General features: G+C 41.7%; 1 protein-coding gene across 3 annotated transcripts in view; it reads left to right on the forward strand.

The window, feature by feature from the left end:
- slc24a4b (solute carrier family 24 member 4b) overlaps positions 1-17,119 on the forward strand; it is a 148,115-nt gene that overhangs the window by 103,723 nt on the left and 27,273 nt on the right. For all 3 annotated transcript variants that reach the window (XM_020929276.2, XM_055149704.1, XM_055149705.1), the window contains exons 6-9: positions 2,252-2,355; positions 3,581-3,655; positions 3,753-3,778; positions 5,044-5,097. In XM_020929276.2, coding sequence (XP_020784935.2) covers positions 2,252-2,355; positions 3,581-3,655; positions 3,753-3,778; positions 5,044-5,097 — 259 coding nt within the window. The remainder of the gene's footprint in view (positions 1-2,251; positions 2,356-3,580; positions 3,656-3,752; positions 3,779-5,043; positions 5,098-17,119) is intronic.

Here is a 17,119-nt window from a genome sequence, read left to right on the forward strand (position 1 = left end):
AGAAAGAGCTGACTTGCCGCATTTTTTGAATTATAAGTCGCTCCGAAGTATAAGCAGCAGCCAAAAATGCATGAAGAAGAAAAAAACATGTATAAGTCACACTTTTTTGGGGAAATTTGTTTTATAAAATCAGAAACCAGGAAAAGTTAAGTTCTAGTAATAACAATAGAACAGAGAACAACAGACTGTTAACGTCACATATGAACAGTTCTTCAGATAAACTATAACATAAACAACAGAACAGAACAAGTTTACCAAACTCTCCATCTCACTCCAAATCACTAAATCCACTGAATTCTTCATCCTCGCTGTCACTTCTGAGCAACTCCGCCAACTCCAGCTAAATCTTGTCGTCTGCGATGAGCTTTTTTTGTTTTCTTCATTGCAGTTCGAGCATCCTCCGCTTTTCCCCCAGTCCCTCACAATTTCTTCGCTCACTCTAAACTTTTTTCGGCTGCGTATTTCACTCCTTGCGACTTGTAATGTGCAGAATATGATTTCCAGTTTATCGCCGTGTGATAAAATAAGTTATGATGCTAAATGAACTTTAGTGAGTGGGATATGTCTTAATGACCCGTATGCGTCAAATGCACATGAGTGAGACATTTGTTCACATCATTTATGCAAACCTCAGTAGCCGGACATCCACTCATACTTGATCGATACTACAACTAGCCCCACCTCGGCCCCGGGGAGCCTGAAATCTGCTGAAATCCTACAAGACACTGACACAGACAGGACAGAGGCTCTTTCTGCAGGAGACATGTGCAGTAGAGAGCCAGGTGACAATGGTACAGGAGTAATAGGAGTAGCAGATACTGACACACAAGACTAGAGCGCCCTCTCCAGGCTGAAATTATATAGGACCACCCACCCACATGGTCCTTTTCCTCCTGATTTCTGTTGGACTTTTCTCACGTTGTCTCCACTCTCAGGTTGTGTCCACTGCGCTTCCTCTGATTGTCTGTCCCTTCACACTGTTCTCGTCTTCATCAGCCCTGATCGGCCATTTCCTCCCATGTTCATGTCCTCCATGCCTCTGATTGACTGTCTCCTGTCCTCCATGTCTCTGATTGACTGTCTCCTGTCCTCCATGTCTCTACTTGACTGTCTCCTGTCCTCCATGTCTCTACTTGACTGTCTCCTGTCCTCCATGTCTCTACTTGACTGTCCTCTCCTGTCCTCCATGTCTCTGCTTGACTGTCTCCTGTCCTCCATGCCTCTACTTGACTGTCTCCTGTCCTCCATGTCTCTACTTGACTGTCTCCTGTCCTCCATGTCTCTAATTGACTGTCTCCTGTCCTCCATGTCTCTGATTGACTGTCTCCTGTCCTCCATGCCTCTACATGACTGACCAGTGTCCTCCATGCCTCTGTCTCCTGTCCTCCATGTCTCTACTTGACTGTCCCCTGTCCTCCATATCTATGATTGGCTGTCTCCTGTACTCCGTGTCTCTGATTGACTGTCTAATGTCCTCCATGCCTCTGATTGGCTGTCCCCTGTCCTCCACTTGACTGTCCCCTGTCCTCCATGTCTCTGATTGGCTGTCTCCTGTCCTCCATGTCTCTCATTGGCTGTCCCCTGCTGTCCTCCATGTCTCTGATTGGCTGTCTCCTGTCCTCCATGCCTCTCATTGGCTGTCTCCTGTCCTCCATGTCTCTCATTGGCTGTCTCCTGTCCTCCATGTCCTCTCATTGGCTGTCTCCTGTCCTCCATGCCTCTCATTGGCTGTCTCCTGTCCTCCATGTCTCGCTTGACTGTCTCCTTTCTTGTCTCTGATTCTCTGGTTGTCTCTTCACTTTGTCTCCTTCTCCATACCTCTGATTGGCTGCCTTCTTTCTTTGTCTCTGTCATCCTTGCCTCTGATTGGCTGTCTCTTGTCCTCCATTTCTCTGATTGGCTGTCTTCTGTCCTCCATGTCTCTAATTGGTTGTCTCCTTTCTTTCATTTTGTCTCTGATTCTCTAGTTGTCTCTTCACTTTCTCTTCTTCTCCATACATCTGATTGGCTGCCTCCTTTCTTTGTCTCTGTCCTCCTCGTCTCTGATTGGCTGCCTCTTTGCTTCGTCCCCTTCTCCATGTCCCTGCTTGACTGTCTCCTTTCTTTCTTCCGTTTCCTTTTGTCTCTACTTCTCTGGTTGTCTCTTCACTTTGTCCCCTTCTCCTTACATCTGATTGGCTGCCTCTTTTCTTCGTCCCCATCCTCCCTGCCTCTGATTGGCTGCCTCCTGACTTTGCCTCTGTCCCCGCAGGCGTCTTCATCACCCATGGCGACGTGGGCGTGGGGACCATCGTGGGCTCGGCCGTCTTCAACATCCTCTGCATCATCGGCGTGTGCGGGATCTTCGCCGGACAGGTGCGCTCCCGTCTCGCTCGCGCCTGATGTTCGCGGCGGGTTTCCGACGGCACATGTGGTCCACTCGAGTCCGCTGAAGGAGAACTAAACCATCTGCTCATTTGGCTCCACACAAACTCATATTTACGACGACCACAAATATTTGGAATGCACAGATGAGAGAAAAGGGAATAATGCAACTGCCAGCTCTTATAAAAATGTGCGAGGATGTAGTTAAATGGACCATATTACGCTATTTTCCGATCTATATTATAATGTTTCCTCATCACAAACACCTGGAGTTGTGTTTTGTTTCATTCACGCTTGTTTATCGCACAAACTCTGCAAATTTAGGCTGAGTTCTTCTCCCAAACTAAAAACAATCTCTTTTCCACTCTGTCCTGTTAAACTCCATGCACCTTCACTACAATAATTTGGATCATTTAAGCCCTGAAATTGCCAAACTTTACTGAACAAAAGGTAAATGGTTAGGGGTGTAACCATATCCGAGTCTCACGATACGATATTGTCACAGTATGAACCTCACGGTACGATATTTATTGTGATATCGTTGGAAAGCTCAAGATATGGTGTGGAGGCTCACGATTGGGGATGTAACAATATCCAAATCTCTCTGTACGATATTTCACGATATACATCTCACGGTACGATATTTATCTCGATATTTTGTGGAGGCTAATAAAACTGTTAATATGCAATTTTTTCCTCTTAAAATGCCTTGACAAGACTTCAAAGTGCTTAGAACTGTTATTTCTTCTTGTAGTCTGCACAGAAATGGAGCAAAGGATCATGGTCTATGTAGTTCCCTCTGTCTTTTTGTCTATTGCTGCACCATAACTCTTAATTTAAGCAAACAGACTTGTAATTCGATATATTGTGATGGTCCACGATATGATTGTGAGAACTTTGACAAAACGATATCACGATATTTCGGTTATTGTTACATCCCTATAAATGGTAGCTGTTGACTTGAACTTCTGCTAAATGACATCACAAGGTGGAACAGCATTTTCAGCTTTAGAGATGTACACAGAGTAATACACCAGGATAACTCAAACATGTGTAAATGAAACTAAACACAACTCCAGGTATGTTTCTACTGAGGTAACATGGCTTAAAACACTCTTGGAAGGGCCTATAATTAATGTATATACTGTATAAGATCTTGAATTATCTAGTTCTTTAAGATTTTTGTATTAATTTGGTGAGTGTGTTTTATTGACAGGTGGTGATGCTGACCTTCTGGGCCGTGTTCAGGGACTCGTTCTACTACATCCTGTCCGTCATTGCTCTGATCGCAGTAAGTTCAGTTCACTTCAGTTCTGTGGATTTAAGCAAAAATAATCCCCCATAGACTACACCTTATAAACTAACTAAATGTACGTCTCCCTCTGCAGTTCATCTATGACGAGAAGATTGTCTGGTAAGTTTCACAATAATTTCACTTTCACTAAATCCTATGTGATGTAATAATACACTTTATCATCATTCAAATAGTAAGTAAGTTTTTATTTATGTAGCGCTTTGCACAGACATATGTCACAAAGACGCTTTACAGATCATTCACATTTATTCATTCACTCTACACCCGGTGGTGGTAAACTACTACTGTAGCCACAGCTGCCCTGGAACAGACTGATGGCTGCCAATCTGCGCCATCAGTTCCTCCGACCAGAGGTGGGGACTTGTAAGTCGTGAATTGGGCTCGAGTCAGACTTGACTTGATAAAATGGACTAAGACATGGGACTCGACTTGGACTTAAAGCTCAGTGGCTTGGGACTTGACTCGGACTCATGGCCTGTGACTTGAGAAGACTTGATGCTTCTCCTAAAAAATAGGTTTTTAGAAAATACTCTTTACAGTTGATAAATACAGTGCTTAATTTTACAGGAACAAACTGGAACATGTCCCTCCCACTTCACTATTTGTTTCTTTGGATGTAACTGAAGTACTGTGATGTGGTATCCTCAAACGTACTACAGTAATATACAGTACAATAAAGTAATATACAGTATTATACAGTAAAACAAAGAGAACTACAAAGAACATGATCTTTCCATTTTGAGTGCAGACTACATGACAAAATAACAGCATTTTTAAATCTGAATTCTTTCCATTCTGACCATAACGATTTGCACTAAGATCTTGTCAAAGACATTTAAAAAGGAAAAAGTTGCATTTCTACAACTATAAATACTCATATATAAATATACCATGACTTTTTCAGTACAATTTAGTTTAAAAGTTATATAAATCGCTAAAATCTAAGATATATTTGGTTCTTTGGTTTAAAGTCTTGAAATGACTTGAACTTGACTTGGACTTATGGGCCAGTGACTCGAGACTTGACTTAGACTTGTCGGTCTTTCACTTTGGACTTGACATGGACTTGAGTTCAAAGACTTGAGACTTACTTGAAACTTGCAAAACAACAACGACTTGGTCCCACCTCTGCCTCCGACCACCAGCGTCTCTCACGCGTACACCACTTTCATACTGGGCGAGACGCTTCACCCACATTGTCAAAGGACACAATGAAGTTTTTGCGACTGGCGCCCCACTGTGGCACCTGATTTTCCCAGTGGTCTCCCATCCAAGAACCAACCAGGCCCCGCTGAGCTTTTACAGGATGGTACGGCGACAAAATGAATGTATTCTGATTGTAATATCTACTTTTGTGTTTCCAGGTGGGAGAGCGTGGTGCTGGTCGTCATGTACGCAGGATACATCTTGGTCATGAAGTAAGTCCTACACAGCTCTGTCACTAAAGATGTATTTTCTTCAAATGGCAGTATGAGTCAGGTGGTAGAGGCGTTTGGTCGTTTGTCCCGTGCTGGTGACCTGACCGTGCTTTATGTTCATCTTCGGATTAGAATGTTCCACTGTTCCAACTTTTCTGTCTGGCTTTGCTTTACTAATGAGGGACTCTGTGCTCTGGGCTGTGTGGGCTGTGGGTTTGTACAGATCCATAGGGAGAAACCGTCAAATGGTGTGTGGCAGGATGAGGTTTGTAAATACTCTATTATTTATGTCTCTTTATGTATTTCTCTTCTAAGTGGCTTTGGTTATGCACAGGATGTGGAATTTGATTTGATGGGAGGAATCTGATTTCTGTCAGATTGTTCATGCCAGGTTTCTTCTCTCAATAATCGTAAAACTTTTATTATTTAAAATATTATATTTCGACATTGCTGCCCTTTATTATTATTATTATTTTTTTTGTTGAATTGTTTTAACTGAAACCATGACCAGCGATGCACTGATCTATGTTCCAATACCTGATATCAACAGATACTAGGGCAGAGAAAATACCATTTATCTTTTAAACACAAATGATGTATGGTTAAAAATCATCCAAATAGGTTTTGTAACTGTTATTTATCATTTAAAGTAATTACCAAGCGACTTTGTAAAAATAAATGTTCAATATTATGAGACAGTTTGGGCCAACATTGTACAGTAAATCGTCTTACTGTCCAGTTTCGGTGGATCTTTAACTATGACCCTATATAGCAGGGCTCTCCAACCTTTTTTCTCTGGTAAGTTACGTTTACAAAATAAAAATGCCAGAGAGCTGCTCATTTCAGCAGTCACAAGAATCTGAGTAAATATTAGAGCCTTAGATGGGGCACAGTTAGCCTGCTTCATCAGCCGGTTTCACTTTGTAGAAACCGTCTGACCTGGCAGTGTTAGAATTCATTCGCTCGACAGTAGGCGGGTACTTTTTATCATTTAACCAGTCGCTGCCATTTGGTTGTTACGTATGTAATGTGTGATAACAGGGCTAACTGGTATATAAAGCTTTTCCAAAATCCCGTAGGAAGAAGGGCAATAACGTCTTTCTCCTTGATAAAATTCACGAAACATTCTCTTTATTCCATCTTTAAATCCTCGATCTCGGGAATCATTGACAACACTGAATGTATGGCTCTTTGCTGTTTGGCTGGTGCCCAAACTTGCACTTCTGGGGTTTTTATGAACCATCTATTGTATTCTGATTCCTGACTTGGTCGCTGGAGAGAAATGAAACTGAGCAGAGGCACTAGGTGGCGCCAGCCTGGTTAGGGTACAGTTTGATGCCTGCAAAACATTTACACAACTATTATCCATTTATTAGTGCACAAACATTGGCATCAGAATGATACATTTACAATGGTAATGGGCAAGTAATTAAATCAAATTTGAGTCATTCAGCACAATATGTATAATTCCGAAAACCTTTGGCAAGCTATTTGGAAGAGGGTCGTGAGCTACTGGTAGCTCCTGAGTTACAGGTTGGAGACCCCTGCTAGATAGTATTTCACATTTAAACGGGGGCAGAGGGAAAATGAAGGTTGACAGAGGATATATTTTAGTATCCCCATAGAAAAATGTGTTCTCTGCAAGCCTGTTTACACTAGAACGCTTGCGGGTAAAAACGGCAAAATATTTTATGGGAAGTGCCTTTAGTTTAGACGGTGACGGCCTTTTTGGGGCTTAAAAAATGCAAAAATCTGAAACCACCCTCCAGAGTGGAAAAGTTGAACACACTCCGCTGTAGCGTTTCCGTCTACACTGCCCAAGACGCAAAACTCTGGTCAGATCTGCTCACGTCACGTACACGTTTAGGTCACACACATCACTACTTAGCCACCTTTCATGCATGCCCAATATAAATTCCACACACTTTTGCATCATCGTTTGCACACAGATTTCCTCCCGAAAACGGTCGTCTAAACACGGAATAAAAAGGTGAAGCGCGATGCCACTTTTACCTCTTCTGTTCAGACCGTCATCATATAAACATAGCCTGAATTGGAGCCTTCATTCAGTGCTTCTGGGGCATCCGATCAGGAGTACCCAGATGGAGAAATAATCTATACGCCCAAAACGACCTACAATAAAGACCTCTCTTCTGTGCACCAACTGCCTCCTGAAAATCTGCTAAACCAGGACCATTTTTGCCCGAATAGAATATGGCTCCATATTACTGCCAATCATGCCCTCGCCTCCACTGTGCCCCCTCTGTAATCTGGCTCTCTCCCCCAGCAGCAGCAGCCTCTCTCTGGGCAGGGACAGGCTAATCTTCCCCTGCCCCGTGGATAAGAACCGGGGCTAAAGCCTGATCACAGTCTTCTGCTCATTTAGTGTGAGAAAATCTGGCTTCAGAATGTCTGGGCGCTTCAAATCTGCACCGGTCCATTCTGGGCCTGAGTCGGTGTTTTAATTGGAGTAAGTGGAGTGTTGACGGATGACAGATGGGGCCAACTACGAGCACGACGTTAGGTGTAATTACTTTTGTTAGTATGGAGATTTTTCTGGACTTTTTGAACCTTGTCGCAAACTTGAATTATTAGATGCAGCCATTTTCGAAAATCTATTTGACAATTTTTGTGGGAATACAAACTCTGGTCACTACTACCAACTACTATTACTACCACTGCTACACACGGCATTTCTGGGTGACAACAGTCTATAAGTAGAGCACGGAAAGAGAGCTATTTCTGAATTTAAAAGGGTCATACCCTTTGTGCAAAATAGTAGAGGACAGTTAATTTTGCCCCAGCACAGGTATGTTGTAAAAGGAACTAAAAATGAAAGTCCTTAGTGTTAGGGATGTACTGATCCAGTTTTCCTGTTCCAATACTGATGTTAATACTATGGCTTTAAGTAGCTGACGATATTAACAGTACAGAGACTCAGATTATTTATTCTTTTAAAGGCAAAAGGAGAAATTCAATTTGTCACCTGGGCAAAAGTTTATTTAATTGAATGCGTTTCGCTTCTTCAGTTCTGGTCAGAATGTTGGTGGAGAGTTTCTTATATCTGCGTGAAAAGAGGAGCTAACTACGATGAAACTAACACACCTACTTGTTTACAGTTTCTATTCGTTAGCTCGGTTTATTGAACTTGGAGTGTGGGGTCATATTAGCAGAATCATTCAGGACCATAACGGTAGCTTTCACACCTCTGGACCTGACCTGGCTTTCCTTATTGTTTTCTCAGTTTCAGAGCAGTTTCATTGTAGTTAGCTCCTAGCCAGGCTGGCATCACCTAGTGCCTCCGCTCAATTTCATTTCTCTCCAGCGACTAGGTCAGGAATCTGAATACACTAGGCTGTTTGCAAGAACCCCTGCGAGTTCGGGCACTAATCAACGAAGAGCCAGACATTCTGTGTTAACGATTCCCGAGATCGACGATTTAAAGCCAGAATAAAGAGAATGTTTGGTGAATTTTATCAAGGGGAAAGACACTATTGCCCTTCTTCCTACGGGATTTGGGAAAAGCTTAATTATACGTGACTACCAAATAGCAGCAATTGGGTAAATGATAAAAAGTACCCACCTACCATCGAGCGAACAAAGTCTAACACTGCGAGGTCAAACGGTTTCTACAAAGTGAAACCGGCTGATGAATCAGGCTAGTGGGAGGTTATCACGGTTTAGACTTCGTTGGTGCACAGGTCTCTTGGCACGTTCCGCAATCTCATCAGACTGCGGTGAGCAACCTTCAGAGGTGTTGCATCTTTCTCCCTTTACTTAAGAATCTTGCTGGAATCATCAGGGTGACGAGTCATGATTCAGCACATCTCTATCAGTATCAATAAGTCCTTGCCCTATTTAGTTACTAGTTCGCTGTTAGATGCTTTAGAATATCATGCATTTGTCTTGGCCTATATCTGAGTCTCACAGCTGTGGTCAGAGCTCTTATCTTCACACGACCTCGGTACAATAATGAACTGTGGCAGTGGTTAAACAAAATAGCTGAGCCTAGTTATTTATCCTAACAAAAGTCCTTAGTGTTAGGGATGCACTGATGCAGCTTTCTCTGTTTCGATACTGATGTTAATATTATGGCTTTAAGTAGCTGCTGATACCCGATATTAACCGATATCAGTGCTAGTGAGATTATTTATTGTAACCTAACAGAACAGCATTGTAAAGATGGATGGATAGATGTATAGATAAACTTTGTCTGTCCTAGCACACATTCTAATATATGTACACATGATATTTATACAGCTTTCTTTAGATACAGCATTTTGAGGGGCCATGTTACATCTGATCATAAAAAATAAGCCCAAATAATAATTGAGTAAAACACTTTAGAAGTATAATTTCATCAGAAAGTTGGAGCTCCAAGCAGCACTTTGTTACATCATTCTAAGTCTAAAGAAGTCCTCATCTGTATTCATATCGACAGTTGGTTTTCTGAAGCTGGGAGGGCATCCTGTTCTTTCCAAACACAGTATCAAGTCCGTTACATGTGAACTGTTGTCACTAGTGTCATAGTACTAGAGACCGGTCTTGGCCTCGAGACTTTTTTTTTATTTTTATTTTTTATACAGTCTTGGCCTCATCTCAGACTCAACTGCTTTTGAACTCTGTCTGGTCTCGGTCTCGAAGGCGTTTGGTCTCGGTCTTGTCTCGGTCTTGGTGGTGTTTGGTTTCGGTCTTGATGGCGCTTGGTCTCGGTCTTGTCTCGGACTCAAGGACTGAGACTCGACAAGTTTATATTTCATTATGGCTGCTGCTGTCGGCAATAAACTTCTTACTGTGATATGTGGCTGAAGTCTGCCTAATAAAAGTGCACAAATGCATCTGTATTTGTCACGATTGGTAAATATACAGAGGCTAAATCCCACTGCAAAACCAGTAGAAGAATGTAACTCCAGTTAGGAACTTGAAAAAACTGATTTAAAATCCTTCACGCTTTCTTCACTTTCTTTAGTTTTCAAAAGTGCCAGTGATGAGGGACTGTGAGTGAGGGACCAAAAAAGGGGCACAGAGTGTTTAAGTACAGTTTGCTTGGCTTATTTTATGCCTAAATGAACATTAATCAGATACAATGGAGATAAATCTATGAAAACATTGATATATGTGTGCCAAAATAACTGTAAACTACAAATAAATCTTGAAAATGACAACGATGGTCTTGATTTGGTCTCAGTGGGCCGCTGTCTTGGTTTTGTCTCTGTCTTGACCCACAGAGGTCTTGGTCTTGTCTCGGTCTCGACCCTCAGAGGTCTTGGTCTTGTCTCGGTCTCGACCCACAGAGGTCTTGGTCTTGTCTCTGTCTTGACCCACAGAGGTCTTGGTCTTGTCTCTGTCTTGACCCACAGAGGTCTTGGTCTTGTCTCGGACTCGACCCTCAGAGGTCTTGGTCTTGTCTCTGTCTTGACCCACAGAGGTCTTGGTCTTGTCTCTGTCTCGACCCACAGAGGTCTTGGTCTTGTCTCTCGACCCTCAGAGTCTTGGTCTCGGACTCGACCTCAGAGGTCTTGGTCTTGTCTTGGTCTCGACCCACAGAGGTCTTGGTCTTGTCTCTGTCTTGACCCACAGAGGTCTTGGTCTTGTCTCGTCTCGACCCACAGAGGTCTTGGTCTTGTCTCTGTCTTGACCCACAGAGGTCTTGGTCTTGTCTTGTTCTCGACCCACAGAGGTCTTGGTCTTGTCTCTGTCTTGACCCACAGAGGTCTTGGTCTTGTCTCTGTCTCGACCCACAGAGGTCTTGTCTTGTCTCTCGACCCTCAGAGGTCTTGGTCTTGTCTCTGTCTTGACCCACAGAGGTCTTGGTCTTGTCTCTGTCTTGACCCACAGAGGTCTTGGTCTTGTCTTGGACTCGACCCTCAGAGGTCTTGGTCTTGTTCGGACTCACCCTCAGAGGTCTTGTCTTTCGGTCTCTGACCCACAGAGTCTTGGTCTCTGGTCTCGACCCTCAGAAGTCTTAGTCTTGTCTCGGTCTCGACCCACAGAGGTCTTGGTCTTGTCTCGGTCTCGACCGTCTGAGATCTTGGTCTTGTCTTGGTCTCAACCCTCTGAGGTCTTGGTCTTGTTTTATTCTCGGGACCCTGTGGTCTCGGACAGGTCTTGGCCTCGATTAGTGCGGTCTTGACTACAAAACTAGTTCGTCGCTGTGGATCTGTTTGAGTGCGGCACATGAAAAGCTCAGTGTAATGTTCCTGTCCCACGGCTGCTGGTCTCTGTGTGAGTTATTAGACTAAACCTGTCCTTTGTCCTCCTGGAACACAGAGAGGTCTGATCAAACAGGCTAATGAGGCTTCTGCTGATTAAAAAAACGGACCATTTTAATTTAGAAAAGCATTTGGGGGAATAGTAGAAATGTCTAATAAAAAAGCTAGTTTAAAATGTAATGTGAAAATGAGGACAAAAATGATAATAGAAAGTTAAAACCATACTTTGGATCATTCTCCATTTTTACTGTGGAATGTTGGAGCCAAAGGAACAACATTTCCTTAGAAACAAGCCAAGTAAAAGTCAGGTTTGTGGAGATGCAAGCCCACTCACAGTAAGGATGTGTTTTAACAAAAAAAACGAAATAATGGTAAGGTTTAACAAGTCAGTAATTAAGTCATATTATTTGACTATATTTATGCTTTTTTTTTTTTTGTCTTACTGCAAGCAAAATTGTAAATTATTGTTCCAAATAATTAGCTTTGAATTGGCTTGTACCAGTAATCAGAAGCTATAGAAGAGTCTAGAAACAAATAAAACATTCTGAATCTGAACTTTAGTCCAGTCAAACCTATTAGTAACTTTCTTTGATTTTGGCATTTGAGAAAAGTTGCTAAAAAAAATTACAATGTCAGCGTGTTCCCACCTGGGGCCAGTGAATCATTTGTTCTTGTTTAATTTTCATTTCAAAAAGAAAATCAAAGCTGAACTTGTCATTATTAGTTGTAATTAGACCCGTTTTCTTTCTCTATTTATTCAAGTATGACACAAAAATCTGCACGTTAACAATGGAGCGGTGGGACTGCTGACACTGCACCTGGAACTGAACAAAACACTCCAACTTTTTCAGAGAACTTCAAAAACTATTTAGAATCGCTATGCTGGCAGTTATTAGTATTGATGCTGATGACACATGGTCTGACTTTGTCTTAAAGGTGCACGATGTAACTTTTCGGTTGGGGTTTCTGTGGAAATGTCATTGCTCTGCCAGGAATGTTTCCCAGTCTGATTTTAAACAGCTCTACCTTACATTTATTCAATTAAAGCAGGTTTTATAGCTCAAAAATACCTAGAAAAACAGGCATTCTGACTGTGAGTGGAGTTGCCTCCACACAGATCTGACCTGTAACTTGGCCCGGTTTGATCTTCATGAAGATAAAAAGGTTTAATGCCATACTGTGAAACATTCCAGACAAAGAAAAAACATCTCCATGGAAACATGCACCTTTAAGGGGGACATGTGCAAAATTCAGTCATGAGGATCTGTGCCCGATCCATCCATTTTCTTCCACTTATCCGGGACCGGGTCGCGGGGGCAGCAGTCTAAGCAGGAACTCCCAGACTTCCTACACCCCAGACACTTCCTCCAGCTCCTCCAGGGGGACCCCGAGACATTCCCAGGCCAGCCCAGAGACATAGTTCCTCCAGCGTGTCCCAGGTCTTCCCTGGGGCCTCCTTCCCGTGGGACATGCCTCCTTTCAATGTGAAGGAGCAGCGGCTCTACTCCAAGCTCCTCACCCTATCTTTAAGGGAGTGCCCAGTCACGCTGCGGAGGAAACTCATTTCGACCGCTTTTATCCACGATCTCGTCCTTTCGGTTATTACCCAGAGCTCATGACCACAGGTGAGTTTAGGAACGCAGATCGATTGCCAAATCGAGAGCTTCGCCTTTCGACTCAGCTCCCTCTTCACCACATCGGTCTGATACAGTGACCGCATCACTGCCGACGCTGCACCGATCCGCCTGTCAATCTCACGCTCCATCCTCACCTCACTCGTGAACAAGACCCCGAGATACTTGAACTCCAACACTTATGGCAGGGACTCTCCACTCTACTCGATTTTTTTTTTTGCGGGGGAATTGGACAAATGTGTCTTATCCTAATACAGATATATTGTGTAAGCAGCTCTTGAGGTTCACTGTGCACTGCCTGCATCTCATTATAACATCATGAGTTTTCAACAAAAAGGTGAGAGTGACTAACTGAAAAACGTGCTTGTTTAAGCGCACAAACCAGCTCACCTGTTGTAATCCGATTCTTTCTGGTCAGAGGGAATGTTGATATCAGCTGCAAAGTATCAAAAAATCAGGTACAGCACCTTTTTAAAGTTAGTTTTAGTTCAATATTGTGATTTAAAATACCCAAACTATAATGATCTATGGGTGTCATACTTTATAACTACAGCAGAGTCGAGCACAATCTGTCTTCTTTAAACTTTGTGCTCTTTCTCTGCAGTACAGCTGGAGCTCTGCAGTATAACTTCATAACTAGGCCATCTCTGTGTCTCCTATAGAAGCAGTTGTTTGGCTCTAATGACTGTACAGTACATAGCAGCCTTTCATCTGCCCGTGTAGCAGGAGTAGCTGTCCTACATTAGTGCGCAACTTCTTCTGCACCCACAAAAGGGATTGCAAGTCGTTTCACAGTGACACGTTAAAGGTCCTGTAGTACACGAAATGGACCCTTGTGAGGTTTAAGATGTGTTATACTCAAGAATGTACCCGGAGTTGTGTTTTATTTCATTCTACTTTTTACTTTTAGTTCAGTAGAAATTGGGAATTCCTGGGCTGAAATGATCCAAATGATTCGTGTGTGTACGGATTAAAAGTATTAGTAGTCAGGTGAGTACTGATAAGTGTAGTAGAAGTAATCTCGTAGTAGTAGTGGTAGTTGATAAGTGATAGTTGGCTGTAGTAGTGGTAGCGACCAATCTATATCTAGTGAGAGTAGTAGTGAGAGAGCCAATAGGTCGTAAGAAGTAAGCAGTGGTAGTGATGGTAGTAGTAGGAGTATTACTAGCCTGATGAGTGCTGATAATAAGCATAGTAGTAAAAATATTCTTGTAGTGGTAGTAGTGATAGTTGATGGTAGTAGTAGTGATCGATCTATCTCTCGGTCTATCGGTAGTAGAAGACATAGAAGGTAGTAAGAAGTAGTATTTGTTGCACTAGTTATTTCAGTCGCCGTAGTAGTTGTAGTTGTAGTAGTTGTTCTTGTAGTAGTGGTTTCAGTAGTGGTTGTGGTTGTGGTTGTAGTAGTTTCAGTAGTGGATGCAGTAGGTGTTGTAGTAGTTGTAGTAATTGTTGCAGTTGTTGTTTCAGTAGCTGTTTCAGTAGTTGATGTAGTAGTTGTAGTAGTTGTTTTAGCAGTTGATGTAGTAGTAGTAGTTGTTGCAGTAGTTGTTTCAGTAGTTGCTGTAGTTGTTGTAGTTGTTGCAGTTGTTGTAGTAGATGTTGTTCTAGTAGTTGTTTCAGTAATTGATGTAGTTGTTGTAGTTGTTGCAGTTGTTGTAGTTGTAGTAATTGAAGTAGTTGTTTCAGCAGTTGATGTAGTAGTTGCTGGTTGTAGTTGTAGTAGTTGAATAAGTAGTTGCAGTAGTTGTTGCAGTGGTTGATGATGTTGTAGTAGTTAAAGTAGTTGTTGCAGGAGTTGTTGCAGTCATTGCTGAAGTGGTTGTTGCAGTAGTTGTCGTAGTAATAGTTGCAGTAGTTGTTGCAGTAGTTGATGATGTTGTAGTAGTTAAAGTAGTTGTTGCAGTTGTAGTAGTATTTGCTGTTGTAGTAGTTGCTGTTGTAGTAGTTGTAGTTGTTGCAGTACTTTTTTCAGTATTTGTTGTAGTTTCTGTTGCTGTAGTTGTAGTTGCTGTAGTAATAGTTGTAGTTGTTGCTGTTGTAGTAGTTGAAGTAGTTGTTTCAGCAGTTGCTGTAGTAGTTGCTGGTGTTGTAGTTGTAGTAGTTGAATAAGTTGCGGTAGTTGTTGCAGTAGTTGTTGCAGTGGTTGATGATGTTGTAGTAGTTAAAGTAGTTGTTGCAGTAGTTGTTGCAGTAGTTGTTGCAGTCGTTGCTGAAGTGGTTGTTGCAGTAGTTGATGATGTTGTAGTTAAAGTAGTTGTTACAGTAGTTGTTTCAGTATTTATTGTAGTTGTTGTTGCAGTTGTAGTAGTATTTGCTGTTGTAGTAGTTGTAGTTGTTGCAGTACTTTTTTCAGTATTTGTTGTAGTTTCTGTTGCTGTAGTTGTAGTTGCTGTAGTAATAGTTGTAGTTGTTGCTGTTGTTGTAGTAGTTGAAGTAGTTGTTTCAGCAGTTGATGTAGTAGTTGCTGGTGTGTAGTTGTTGCAGTAGTTGTTGCAGTCGTTGCTGAAGTGGTTGTTGCAGTCGTTGTCGTAGTAATAGTTGCAGTAGTTGTTGCAGTGGTTGATGATGTTGTAGTAGTTAAGTAGTTGTTGCAGTAGTTGCAGTCGTTGCTGAAGTGGTTGTTGCAGTAGTTGATGATGTTGTAGTTAAAGTAGTTGTTACAGTAGTTGTTTCAGTATTTGTTTTAGTTGTTGTTGCAGTTGTAGTATTTGCTGTTGTAGTATTTGCTGTTGTACTATTTGCTGTTGTAGTAGTTGCTGTTGTAGTAGTTGTAGTTGTTGCAGTACTTTTTTCAGTATTTGTTGTAGTTTCTGTTGCTGAAGTGGTTGTTGCAGTAGTTGATGATGTTGTAGTTAAAGTAGTTGTTACAGTAGTTGTTTCAGTATTTGTTGTAGTTGCTGCAGTTGTTGTATTTGTTGTAGTTGTTGCAGTTGTAGTAGTATTTGCTGTTATACTATTTGCTGTTGTAGTAGTTGCTGTTGTAGTAGTTGTAGTTGTTGCAGTACTTTTTTCAGTATTTGTTTAGTTTTAGTGCTGTTGTTGTAGTTGCTGTAGTAATTGTAGTTGTTGCTGTTGTTGTAGTAGTTGAAGTAGTTGTTTCAGCAGTTGATGTAGTAGTTGCTGGTGTTGTAGTTGTAGTAGTTGAATAAGTTGCAGTAGTTGTTGCAGTAGTTGTTGCAGTAGTTGTTTCAGTAGTTGATGATGATGTAGTAGTTAAAGTAGTTGTTGCAGTGGTTGTTGCAGTAGTTGATGATGTTGTAGTTAAAGTAGTTGTTTCAGTATTTGTTGTAGTTGCTGCAGTTGTTGTAGTTGTTGTTGCAGTTGTAGTAGTATTTGCTGTTGTACTATTTGCTGTTGTAGTAGTTTGCTGTTTTAGTAGTTGTAGTTGTTGCAGTACTTTTTTCAGTATTTGTTGTAGTTTCTGTTGCTGTAGTTGTAGTTGCTGTAGTAATAGTTGTAGTTGTTGCTGTTGTAGTAGTTGAAGTAGTTTGTTTCAGCAGTTGCTGTAGTAGTTGCTGGTGTTGTAGTTGTAGTAGTTGAATAAGTTGCGGTAGTTGTTGCAGTAGTTGATGATGTTGTAGTAGTTAAAGTAGTTGTTGCAGTAGTTGTTGCAGTAGTTGTTGCAGTCGTTGCTGAAGTGGTTGTTGCAGTAGTTGATGATGTTGTAGTTAAAGTAGTTGTTACAGTATTTGTTGTAGTTGCTGCAGTTGTTGTATTTATTGTAGTTGTTGTTGCAGTTGTAGTAGTATTTGCTGTTGTAGTAGTTGTAGTTGTTGCAGTACTTTTTTCAGTATTTGTTGTAGTTTCTGTTGCTGTAGTTGTAGTTGCTGTAGTAATAGTTGTAGTTGTTGCTGTTGTAGTAGTTGAAGTAGTTGTTTCAGCAGTTGATGTAGTAGTTGCTGGTGGTGTAGTTGTTGCAGTAGTTGTTGCAGTCGTTTGCTGAAGTGGTTGTTGCAGTCGTTGTCGTAGTAATAGTTGCAAGTAGTTGTTGCAGTGGTTTGATGATGTGTAGTGTTAAAGTAGTTGTTGCAGTCGTTGCTTGAGTGGTTGTTGCAGTCGTCGTCGTAGTAATAGTTGCAGTAGTTGTTGCAGTCGTTGCTGAAGCGGTTGTTGCAGTAGTTGATGATGTTTAGTTAAAGTAGTTGTTACAGTAGTTGTTTTCAGTATTTGTTG

This window comes from Boleophthalmus pectinirostris, unplaced genomic scaffold (assembly GCF_026225935.1).
Source record: "Boleophthalmus pectinirostris isolate CB_2022bp ecotype Guang Dong unplaced genomic scaffold, ASM2622593v1 HiC_scaffold_13, whole genome shotgun sequence".
Taxonomy (NCBI): Eukaryota; Metazoa; Chordata; class Actinopteri; order Gobiiformes; family Gobiidae; genus Boleophthalmus; species Boleophthalmus pectinirostris.